We start from the raw sequence: 12,883 nt of genomic DNA, 5'->3' as shown, positions 1-12,883 counted from the left end.
TATTGTGTGGAGTACCGCAGGGCTCGATACTTGGACCTCTTTTGTTTTCTTTATATTTGCTTCCCCTTGGGTCAATATTTAGGAAACATAATATTGCTTTTCATTGCTATGCGGATGATACACAAATTTATGTGCCTCTCAATCGTAAGGGAGTCAGTACAGTACCAATTTTATTGGAGTGCCTTGATGACATAAAAACTTGGATGGCTCTGAATTTTTTGAATTTTAATGAAAGAAAGACGGAAGTTATTATTTTTGACCCTGGTACTACCTGCAAGTCCACTCCTGTGGATTTGGGTCCGCTATCACATTACGTAAAGCCATTTGTTACAAATTTGGGCTTTGTAATGGACGCAAATTTTAAGTTGGATAAACAAATCAGTGCCGTTGTGAAAACGAGCTTTTTCCATTTGAGGTGGCTTGCTAAGATTAGGAATATTGTACCAGTGGATTATTTTGAAATATTAATCCATGCTTTTATCACAACACGACTGGATTACTGTAACTCCTTATATGTGGGTGTCAGCCAGTCTTCTTTGTCCCGTCTTCAGCTGGTCCAGAATGCGGCTGCTCGGCTCTTAACTGGATCGCGGAAGAGAGAACATGTTACCCCGATTTTATATTCTCTGCACTGGCTGCCGGTACATTTCAGAGTGCATTTTAAGATTCTTTTATTTGTATTTAAATCTTTAAATGGCCTTGCTCCCTCCTATCTCTCTGAGCTGCTACATATACACTGTCCTCCTCGAGCTCTTAGATCAGCGAGCCAAATGAACCTGGAGGTGCCGAGGACTTCCAGGAGGCAGAGAGGAGACAGGGCGTTTGCTGTTGCAGCTCCCAAACTTTGGAATTCTTTACCTATGTTGGTAAAACAGGCCCCCTCTTTAGCATTTTTAAAATCTGCTCTTAAAACTCACCTTTTTCGGTTGGCCTTTGATTCAGTTTGAGATGCTGTTTTTCTGTATTTATCTGGGTATGTTTATGTATTATATAGAGTGTTTTACGTCACTGCATTGTTGGTTTTTATGTGTTTTAATTTTGATTTTTATTTGTTTAATCTTGTGATTGTACAGCACTTTGGTCAGTGGTACTGTTTTAAAGTGCTATATAAATAAACTTGCCTTGCCTTGCCTAGGGAGGGGGGGAGGGGCAAATTAAGCCAATGTGGTGTCCCCCCCCCCCGGTCAAAAATGGTCGGTGGGGGGGGGGGTGTTCAGTAAGTTGTCAGGTCCCACCAAAACTTAGACCAAACCTACGCCCTTGGAATGAATGAATATACTTTATTAATCCTAGAGGAAAATTCACAAACGTTCGAGTTCATGTTCTTCTGCCTCAGGCCTTGATGAACGTCTCTTAACAATAATAACAATAACAATAACAACAAGAACGACAAGAACAACAAGAACAACAAGAACAAGAATTTTAAGCAATGTATTGTTTGTTCCATCCTTCTTTCCACCGTCCATCTCTTCTTCATCCTTTATTTCATATTTCCGTCCTCTATTCTTGATCTCTGCAGAGTAGAACCAGGTATATTGCTAGATGCCATTTTGCTGTGTTAGCCCATAAGGATAGCATGAAAAATGGACCAGCGCTGTATTTTAGTCTTAATAGATAGAATTCATGAATTCAACTCACTGACTCTTATTCAACTTCATGCATTAATAACCTGATGGAGAAAGGATCATTCTCCGCACAGGTGAGTCTTTCTCACCTGAGAAGGTGGACCAATATTGGGCTCTTCCTGAGCCTTCAAATCATTTTAACAGGAGAAGTTGATGTAAAAATAATGTTTGTTTTAGCCACATAAATTATCAGCAGCAAATGTAGAGGGTGAAAACCATGCAGGATGCAACCAGCCCTCCAGGACCCACTGTGGGCACCACAGGTTGTAGGTAACACAAACAGCATATTGCCAACTACAGCTTAGAGCAGCCCATTGATATATTAAGCCATGTAGCCTGATGTAAAACATTTTGCTACATAATGTCAATAATTAAAATTGAGAAGTTTTAATTGTTATCAAATCTTATCAAACACGCCGTTTTGAATCCATAGAGAGCCCAGAAACATTTAGGGCCAACCACGAGAATCAACTCATTTAAGTTAAAACTCAGTTTCACACAAATACAAACATGCTAGTATAAATGTTTGGCTGTTGAACTGAACTGTTCAAGGTCGCGATAAAGCAGGGTCGGCCTAAGGCATAAGCAAACTACGCTACACGTAATTTATTATAAAATTGTGATCTTTTTTTTACAATGATATATTTTTGGTAATCTATGAAGAAACTATTCTTTATATGGACAAAAAGAAAAAAGAAATAGCTTTTGAGGGCCCCCTGGTGGCTGCGATAGGTCACGCTTCACTGATAATATGAGCTGCAGAGCATCCAAAGCTCCGGTCAGAAGTTAAGTCAGCAAAACAAAATCTCAAAAAAGGACTTATCCTTCAGGGAGGGAGAAAAGAAAGAAAGAACAGAAAAAATCCTAAATAAAGGTTTGTTTCAATGTGTCTTGGTAAAGTAATGTTTATCAGAAGGATTTGTGGAGCTGCTAATAGAAAATTCTCGATATGTGAAACATCTTCAATTAAAATGATTTGAAGTCTCAGAATCAGGCCGGTACCGGTCCACATTCTCAGGTGAGGAAGACTCACCTGGTATAAATATAAATTTTAGCTATTGGAGTATAGAAAGACTGCTATCGAAAAATTGTTTTGCTTTTTTTTTTAAAGATCAAAACAGTTTTGCACACAGTTATAATGGAGATCATGCTAGTGTCATTTCAGAGTCTTTCAGAGTGCCAGCTGACCCCTTGCTAAATTCAGCAGAGGTTTATTTGCTGTAATCAGGTGTTAAAATAATCTTGTGTTTCTGTTAAAAATATTTTTCACTAACTTTAGAGCTTTTAATAATATATTTAGCAGCAATTGGGTAAAATCTGTTTCTTTTTGATTTAAATAAAACTGTTAGATAATGTATGACAATACAGTGTTTCTGTAACACTGAAATTTTGTTCAGTTTTTACTTAATTTACAGGATGGTTCTTTCAGATGCGGAAACTATGATCCCTGAAGTCTTTCCATTTATCTGTTTCTCTCTAATATCAACAGCCAAGAAGCTGTTGGAGATTCTGATCCACAGACAAACCGACTCACCTGCTTTAACTGTCAGGTTAACGGTGCTGATGGGGTCAATGTCCAGATTGGATCTCTTCGTTCGATTATTTTCTGTATGAATGACTCGACATTCATACATTCCTGAATCATTGGTCGTCACATTCTTCAGAATCAAGGACACATTTCCATGGGCCACGTCCTGCAGATCCACCCGGCCTATAAAGGATGGAAACTGATCCTCTGGATCAAACTGCTTGTCCCTGTACAAAATAACATGATCTGGCCACAGATCGATTCTGATCCACTCTGCAACATCAACAGAATCATTCGTAGCAGCTGTACATGGCAGGGTGACGTTATCTCCAGGTTTAGCTGTGATGTTTTTCTGATCTAAAGGGGAAGACACATCAGAGCAGACAAGTCAGAGGCCAAAGTGAAACGCTGTACATTTAAAATAAGAGCCCTAACCCTGATGAATAGAAACTGGTTTGATTGTTGGACTGATGAGAAGTTCACCAATCCCAGAACCAAACCTGAAGCTATGGTCCTGGCTAAACTGAAGAACAGAATCATTAAAACTGATATCAGATATCAGTGAAAACTAGATCAGTTTAACATCCTGCTGCTCATGTTGTTTCAAACAGCAGAGCACCTGGTCGAACCTTTATATTCCTGTTCCTCTGGTCACAGTTTCTGCTGGTTTAGATCAGATCTTCTCTCTAAGAAGTGGAGCATTTTCTGCAGTTCTGTTACCAAATATGTTTGTTCTTACCTAATGGGCATTTTTACTTCTCAAATTCTACTGTAAGAAAATGTGATTAAATGCGAACAATAAACATAACCTACCAGACGTTATCAGATAATAATGCACAATAGCATTAAATTACATGTGAGACCTGAAAACATTTAAATCGATGTATTTCTAGAATTGATTAAAAACCTTATTTACAAACAAATTGAAAAGAATCACCACAAATTATTTACAGCAGAACTTCTCAAATAGTGAGGACACGCAAGGAGCACTGTAACGGGGCGCATGAGAAACAGTAGGACTTTGTTTTCTTTATTCATGTGTAACCAGGTGGTTTATTAGTTGTTTTTTTTTTCTTTTCTTTTTGTTTTTACTATGGACCTCTTTTGTGTCTGAAATAAAGATTGATTGATTGATTGATTGATTGATTGAAAACAGTGTTTACATAAAATGGCTGTAAACTCCCACCCGTGTTGGGCACATGAACACATCTATGTATCTGGTATCTGAAGGCTGAAAAACACCCATCAGATCCTGTTCCCCCTGTTTAATATTGAGAATTTAGATGCATTCACCCGACTTTAGGTTGTATAGCACTATAAGGCTGGGCTGTATGGAGTACAATCTAATATCTACATATCTATTTGTCTGTCTGTATTGCTGGGTTTAAGATGACGTAGCATCAACGTCTCCCAAAGCAGATGTAAAGCAGAAGTAAATGCAGCCCATTTATTTCTGCTGACCCAGCACCAAAATGTCTAAAGTCTGAGTCCTGTATGGCTGTTCCAACAGTTCTAATACACCGTGTTCCAAATTATTATGCAAGTGATATTTTCTCAGATTTTCTTAAATGGTCAATGCAAATGATGGTCAGTATAATTTTCAAGTCATGAACTATTACAGTATAAATCAGATTTTATTGAACAAAGCTCCCCATGACAACAGGATTGTTTTCAAAAATGAAAAACTCAAAAATGCAAAATGTTCCAAATTATTATGCACAGCAGATTTTCTAAACATTTTATGGATTATAAAGAACTGCAAACGGTCATTCTGTGAATGTGCAGCCTTAAATGGTCACATGTACTAAAATCAAAGCTATTTCAATCAGAACCATCTTAACAGACCCAGTTCCATGTTAACTTTGGACCTTCTCTGATATCACAGCACAATTCTGGATCCATTGAACTTGTGAGTTTGTGGAAAGTTTCTGCTGAATTTCTCTGCAGGATGTCAGAAAACCTTCCAGAGCTGCTGGTTGATATGAACTGGATTCAGATCTTCTGCTGGAGGAAACTCCAAAGGTTCTCAGTAGGGTAGAGGTCAGAGGTCAGAGGAGGATGGTGACCACACCATGAGTTTCTCCCCTTTATGCCCATAGCAGCCAATGACACAGTGGTTTTCCTGGCAGCATGAGATGGTGGATTGTCATGATGAAGATGATTTTGCTACTGAAGGTTCGGCTCTTCTTTTAGAACCATGACAGAAAATGATCAGTCAGAAAGTCCAGATACTTTGCTGAGGTCATTTTCACACCTTCAGGGTCTCTGAAGGGGCCGACCAGCTCTCTCTCTCTCTCTCTCTGTCTCTCTCTCTCTCTCTCTCCCCCCCTCTCCCCATGATTCGGCCCACAGCATGACTCCACCACCTCCTTGCTGATGTCACAGCCTGTTGGGACGTGGTGGCCGTCCACCACCAATCCACTACTGCATCCTTCTGGACCATCCATTGTTGCCCAGCCATTGTTGTCATTGTTGTCATCAGTTAACAGGTCTGTTTGAAAATTATTCTTCATGTCCGGCTGGGCCCACTGGTACCGGTTCTGCTTGTGAGCTCTGGTTAGGGGCCCAATAGTAGGTTCCTGCACCACAAGCCTCTGGAGGATCCTCCACCTTGAGGCTCCAGAGGCTCCAGCAGCTTCAAATAACTGTTTGCTGCTTTGTAAGGACATTTTAACAGCTGCTCTCTGGTGTCTAACAGAAACCTTCCTCATTCTGCCTTTATCTGTAAAACCATCTTTGTTCTGAATCAGCCACAAATCTCTTCACAGAACGATAAACGCTTCAGTTTTCATTAAATATCTAATGTTTTCATACCTTGTCAAACGGCACTACACTATCTGATGATTTTCCTCAGCAGAGATCCTTTCTTTTTCCCATATTGCTTGAAACCTGTGGCCTGCTTAATAATGTGGAACATCCTTCTTAAGTAGATTTCCTTTAATTGATCTCAGCAGACAAACTGATCAGCCAGCTCTCTGAAATTAATTATAGTGATTCAAAGAGCTCTGACACACAATACCTTCTATACATTTAATAGCACAACAAAACATTTAATCTTTATGACACTTTAATCCAATTTGCATAATAATTTGGATCACGGTGTACAGAGAAAGATAAACGTTATTTTTGTGTTTTGAAGGTAGTTGGTCACAAGGGAGTTAATTTTTAAAAACTTACCGAAAAAAGAGGAGAAAAGTGGATCAACAATCTACAGCTAAAAACAGGAGGTGCAGAAACTAACAATGCCAGAGTTTGCAGCGCCACCTTCTAACAGGCAACGATCGCATCGTTTAAATTGTATTTTCAGATGTTTTATTAAATAGTTACTTAGAAAGACAAGCATTCATATGTAAGGTAAGATATATTATTTTTATGCCCTAGCTTGGCTGTCCTCAGAGTGCTAATGTTGTTAGCAGCTAGCTTAGTGCTGAATGACCGACAGAAAATATAATGTTTATTCAGCGCAAAGGTCACGCTAGACCTTTTTGTTCTTGGTCATTTTGACAAACAGCATTAAAAAAAATCGGTCATGTAGTATTTTTACCTGTCAAATTATAACCATATTAACGTCGGCTATTTAGACGCATTTTTATGCATTTCAGTTCATATTCAAACAGTTGAACCTGAATCCAGACCCTGTCACACATCAAGCAGATAAATGCATCTAAGTTTTTCTCCGAAGTGACACAAACCACTGACTGAGGCCCCAATAACTTATAATAAATTAAATTAAACGACTCCACTTAAATTAGCAGCATTTCACCTGCTGCCTCACTAATTTCTCCTGGTCGCATCTGCAGAGAAATCTGCGCCATGACATCAGTCAGTTGGATCTGATCCAATTGAATCAATTGAACTCAGCGACTTTTTTACCCTGTGCGGTCCGGTGTGCACTTTTACCAGGATTTTTTTTTTTTTTTTTGCGTGGTTTCGGTTCTCCTAAACAGTCTGCCGCACTCCTCCTGAGCACCTCTCCTTCTGGGCGAGGGAGGGTAACGTCTTCCAGCTCCATTTGTTAAAACCGCTGAGTGAGTTCAGTTTAATTCTTAGCATCCGCATTAGTTGTGCAGCGCACTGCGCATGTTACGGTCTACTTAACTTCTGCACCGACATTTATTTCCTCAAGATAAACTGCTGGCTCCTCTGTTAGTAGTGATGGGTCCGGTGTTATAGATTAACTGGTGGCAGCAGCTGGGAGAGACAGGTGTTTCTGCGGTCGTGGCTTTTTAGGACCCCTGTACCGAACCAGGAAGTAAACAATGCAATGAGCTTAAACAGCTAAAACATTTTTGCAAAAATACTATCCGATTCCTTAAGACATCCATTAAGATCTCGGAAATAACTAATTAGAAAGACTTTTATTGGTCTTATATGGTAAGTTGCCTTTTTTTTAAAATTAATTTGCAAAATCACCAAAACAGGTAAATTACACAGAACTTGTCCTGATTTCTGTGTTGCTTCAGAGGTTGAAACTCGTCAAAGGAAGATCGAAAGATGCCATAAACAGATCTCAAAGCAAAGACTAGTGCCTGAAAGTTGATATAAATGTTGAAGAGCCACGGGATTAAAAATAAAATGTTTAAAAAGATCAACTGTCTATGTTGTTTTTCACATCTCCTCATATTGTATGATATTTCAATTAAATAGCCACAGAAACAATAGCCAAATCTTTTTAAAAACTGTTTTTGGAACATGTTATAGTTTATTTCCTAATTCATTTACTGTAGCGAAGGTTCTACGTTTTAAACTTGAGGCTGGTGGAATGTTTACACTCGCAACTGTGTGTCGATCAGGACAAACTGAGGAGGGGATTTCCTGTTTGTGAATCTCCTTTATTTGTTGTTACAGCAGTATTACAGATGTGCAGCAGAAGGTAGGCTTGGAGTTGGAGATGTGTGGATGTGGAGGTGAGGTGATGTGGTAGTAAGTCAAGAACGCACATCGACCTCAACCGAAACGGTAAGCAGCAGCTGCGTGTCTCCACTCCCAGAGCTATAATGCCTCTGCAGCTGCTGAATGTGCGATAACGAACTCGCCACCGGGTGGCGCACCTCCCTCTCCCAGTCCAAAGTAATCAACACCCGAGCCTTTGTAACAGCCGCCCCCAAATGTATGAAGTACATTTGTTACAAACAAAGGCGACGAACTAAGTCTTCAATGATGAATCCTGACTGCCGGCTTCTTCGGGTGCCGCAGGAAGAACAACCATCCTCGCTACTGGTCGAGTGTAGACTCGGTCCTTCACTTTAACATCCACCGACCTGATGCGGCCGTCAGCGCTGGGATGCACCTTAGTCACCCGTCCAACGGGCCACAAGGCTCTGGGAAGTTGGGGGTCCATGAGCATGACCACAGCATCCTCGTTCAGGTCAGCTTGAGTGGTCTGCCATTTCTGCCTAACCTGTAAATTGGGAAGGTATTCCCTGATGAATCTGGACCAGAACTGGTCTGCCAGCACCTGGGAGTGCCGCCAGCGACGCCTGCTGGGAAGGTCAGTTGCCGGGTACACGACCTGAGGCAGTGACCCATCCGGCCGCCCCATCAACAGATGATTTGGCGTCACAGGGTCAGGATCAGCGATACTGGAGGAAACAGCCTAAGGGCTTCGAGTTCAGAATGCCCTCCACTTCTATAAGAACTGTCCTCAGCACCTCCTCGGGCAACGGTTGAGCCCCGACGGTGGCATACAAAGCCGTTTTCACGGAGCGTATTTCTCTTTCCCACACTCCACCAAAATGAGGTGCACCAGGGGGATTAAACTTGAAATATAAATGTTGAAGAGCCACGGGATTAAAAATAAAATGTTTAAAAAGATCAACTGTCTATGTTGTTTTTCACATCTCCTCATATTGTATGATATTTCAATTAAATAGCCACAGAAACAATAGCCAAATCTTTTTAAAAACTGTTTTTGGAACATGTTATAGTTTATTTCCTAGTTCATTTACAGAAGACATGGCAGATCTATGTTGCAGTGTCATTTCTTCTTTATTGTTCATATTTTTCTCATAATTTAACTAAACATCTTTATTCTTTTCATTAAGTGACTCTAATATTCAACTATAAGAGACAACGCTGAAAAAACTATTGTCTTATTTACTTTTACATCAGAAACGGGTAAAAATCTTCACTCAAACTGAGATTCTGAAAGTGTCACCAGTTAATCCAGGTTTGCTTCTTAAAGTGCAGAGTGTCCGTTAGAGCAGAATCAATAACCGGTAATTATTGGACTTCTGTCGGCCGATATAGTTTAGTGGATAAAACGGCTCTCTGAACTCAGCGACCGCTGGTACCAGTTCGGTTAGAGATGTCGTCTGATTCACTTTTTGGACCCGTTCATTTTATTGTCTAAAAAAAATAATATTCACTTGCTGCCAACATCGTGAGGTAACATCGTTTAGCAGGTTTGCCAGGCAAACATTTTGTGAAATTACTAAATTGCACAGCTTTGCTTCTGCAGCCTAGATGTCTTAAAGCGCAAATGAAATAAAGTGGCTTCCATTTAATGAGCAAAGAATTAGTTTGCATGATATCAGAACTGTTTACATTTATCGACATGTTAGCAGAACATGTCAGTCAATATAAGACCGAGAAAATGTAAAATAATAGTCAGTACGCTAACAATGCTGGGTGATAGTAGAAATTCTAACAGTTTAGCACAGTCTCCTCTTGAGGTGTGGTGATATTTTGGTGATATTTCATTATACTCTTCAATATTCCTTCACATACAAATAATTATTATTGTTTTTGAAGAGATCAAAGAGAAAGAAATATTTTCTAATCCGTTTCTAAAACGTTGTCGAGTTTTGATCAGGAAACGACACAGCCACCTAAATTTTTACAAACATCTGCGTTGAGGACCCCGTTAGTTAATTCAGTTCTTAATGAGGCTCGTTTTGTTTTTAAGTTTATTTCTCCTGGTCACCAGCCTGCAAACTGGTTCCCAGTAGAGAACACAGACTAATACTGTAGATATGGATCATAATCTGTTGGTATCTGACAGTATAATGTTGGAACGTTTATTATTATAATGTTGGTTTGTCCATTTGGATATGACCACCAACTACAACATTGGCTGTTAACTTTATATCATTTAGATGAGATTTTATTGCAGTATAACTTATCAACATTACTTGATTTTCCTCTGTATTTGGACACATAAACACCACAAGCAACACCATCAGGTATGTGATTGAAATTTTATTAAATATGATGACACCAACCTCATTGTTTAGCGACACTTATGTTAAGAAAAAGGATTAATTTTAGTGCTTAATACAGTTAATCTACGGCATGTGTAACAGTTATATACAATACTCTTATTTGGAACAGGTCTCGTCTGAGATGCGATAAGCAGGCCGAAGCAGGGCCCTTTTTTCCTCCCCCGCTGAAGACAGAGTAATAAAATTTACATTCCGATGGGGGGGGGAAGAGACTCTTTGGCGCCTCTGCCCGTACCAGACGGAGATGACCACGGAGTGGTCCGCCCTTTTACTTAGACAAAAACCAGACACCTTTGCCATAATGAGGGGAGTTTCCAAGTTTTTCTGAGTCCCTACGGAGTTTCTAATTGGTCAAAGAACGGAACGCCTTGGCTGCATAAATTAAATAGGGAAACACCTATTTGGTATAAAAATTACGTACACGGAGCACGCAGAGAGAGAGAGAGAGAGCGGCCGCTATTTTTTGCCTTTTTTGTCTGTGTTTTATGTTCGTTTGTCTTCCCCTTGTGTGTCTTATTCTTATGAGAAAATGCATATCTCTGTTCCTCTGCAGCTTTGTTAATTGATTCATGCGTTGCTTTGTGTGGAATTAAACTCTGTGATCTGTGACGTCAACACGCTTTGTTGTTGTTTCGTTTTAGCAGCACGCCGTCGCTGCAGGTCGCTCACGGAGAACGCCGCTCGCCGAGGATCCCGGGAAAAATTAAAAGAGGAAGAAGGAGCCAAACGTTTTATCCAAAGCTAGCATTAAATGATCCTCTTTTTTAATACTTACTAACACAGATGCGTGAAATGGGATTTACAGCAAAGTTTTGTAAACTGTTTTGTCACACAAGTAGCATTTTTCAGCAGGCATCAACACAGCCACCTACAATTTAGAAACATCTGCGGTGCGCAAAGGTTTCAACCAGTCAATTTAGCCACCAGTTAATCCATAACATTGGTCCATAACTCTTCAACACGCTGTCAGCTCCTGGTCAGAAAGACTCATTTAGTTCAGAGTCCATGAGATGATATTCAGGAAGGATTTTTTATTGATTGCTTTTAGTTGCCTCTGCATGAACTCTATGCATAAAGTGTAATGTCTGCCCATGTGCACCAGTCAAGGGTGTTAATTACAACCTGTCAAATGACGGATGGGCTTCAAATTTTTTCTTTGTTTAAAAAAAAGGTCAATTAGGAAAATATTCCGTTAACACGACCACTAATTCAGTGGGACTTTCATGCTAAATAAATTAAATATAACCTACTGTTAAGGAAAAATGATTAATTTTAGTGCTTAATACAGTTAATCTACGACATGTGTAACAGTTATATTCAATACTCTTATTTGGAACAGGTTTCGTCTGAGATGCGGTAAGGAGCTGAATAAGCAGGCATCAGACAAGCAGGGCCCTTTTCCTCCCCCGCTGACACACAGAGCAATAAAATTTACATTCTGATGGGGGAAGAGACTTTTTGGCGCCAGGGATCTCCCCGTATCAGACAGCGATGAGCACGAAGTGGTCCGCCCTTTTACTTAGACAAAAACCAGACACCTTTGCCGTAAATGAGGGGAGTTTCCAAGTTTCTCTGAGTCCCTACGGAGTTTCTAATAGGTCAAAGAACGGAACGCCTTGACTGCATATATTAAATAGGGAAACACCTCTTTAGTTTAAGATTCCGTGTTAGGAAAAAATCCAGAGAGAGAGAGACAGCGGCCGCTATTTTTTGCCTTTTTTGTCTTTGTTTTATGTTTGTTTGTCTTCCCCTTGTGTGTCTTTATTCTTATGAGAAAATGCATATCTCTGTTCCTCTGCAGCTTTGTTGTTCGTTGCTTTGTATGAGATTAAACTCTGTGATCTGTGACGTCAACACGCTTTGTTGTTGTTTCGTTTTAGCAGCACGCCGTCGCTCGTCAGGATCCCGGGGAAAAATTAAAGAGGAAAGAGCCAAACGTTTTGTCCAAAGCTAGCGTTAAATTACCTCTTTTTTAACACTACCCAGCAGGGAGAACATGCTGTGGTTTTCAGACACAAACATTGAGGGTTCTGTAGACTGGAGCGAATCGTTGACCTACATTGGACCTGAATCCTACAACGACTCAACATTAGCTCAACTCCAGAATGAATTTGGTTTTACAGAAGCTAAATAAGTTATTTACCAGGAGATCCAAGCTCACAGAAATAACACGGCTTAGCTTGTTGTTAGCGGTAGCATCGTTTTCATAGACTAATTACTTAAAATAGCACAACTCACTACTCACTTGGCAGAAACAAGTTTACAGCCATTTAATGCTTCTTTTGATCCTAAAACTTTCTTCTGGCTCATCCTATAATATGAACTCCGCAGCTAGAGATAGTTAGCTATGTGGATCGCCTCCACACCGGGTAAATCCACAAAATTATAAGAGAAGTCTTTTTTACCGAGATAATACGGATCATATCCTAAATATACATGTATTTTTTCAAGATGCCTCGTCTGTTTCAGTCTATTTAGGGCCTTAGCTACTTGTGATCCATTTTGCT

The 12,883-nt window shown here is 39.9% G+C and overlaps 2 protein-coding genes across 3 annotated transcripts in view; both read right to left on the bottom strand.

Moving 5' to 3' along the window:
- Positions 1-12,883, bottom strand: part of LOC116732561 (muscle M-line assembly protein unc-89-like) — a 444,643-nt gene that overhangs the window by 311,764 nt on the left and 119,996 nt on the right. The gene's annotated exons all lie outside the window — the stretch shown is intronic.
- LOC116732635 (uncharacterized) overlaps positions 1-12,883 on the bottom strand; it is a 42,385-nt gene that overhangs the window by 25,627 nt on the left and 3,875 nt on the right. Inside the window, exons 2-3 of one of the 2 annotated variants that reach the window (XM_032582980.1) lie at positions 3,160-3,510; positions 1,159-1,513 (exon numbers count right to left, since the gene is read on the bottom strand). In XM_032582980.1, coding sequence (XP_032438871.1) covers positions 1,302-1,513; positions 3,160-3,510 — 563 coding nt within the window. In that variant the 3' untranslated portion in view covers positions 1,159-1,301. Of the gene's footprint in view, positions 1-1,158; positions 1,514-3,159; positions 3,511-12,883 lie in introns of those variants that run through there. The other variant, XM_032582979.1, reaches the window with a different exon arrangement.

The sequence above is a fragment of the Xiphophorus hellerii genome, chromosome 14 (genome assembly GCF_003331165.1).
Source record: "Xiphophorus hellerii strain 12219 chromosome 14, Xiphophorus_hellerii-4.1, whole genome shotgun sequence".
In the NCBI taxonomy this organism is placed as follows: Eukaryota; Metazoa; Chordata; class Actinopteri; order Cyprinodontiformes; family Poeciliidae; genus Xiphophorus; species Xiphophorus hellerii.
The sequence above is the reverse complement of the archived record's forward strand: the minus strand, read 5'-3'. Positions and strand labels throughout refer to the sequence as shown.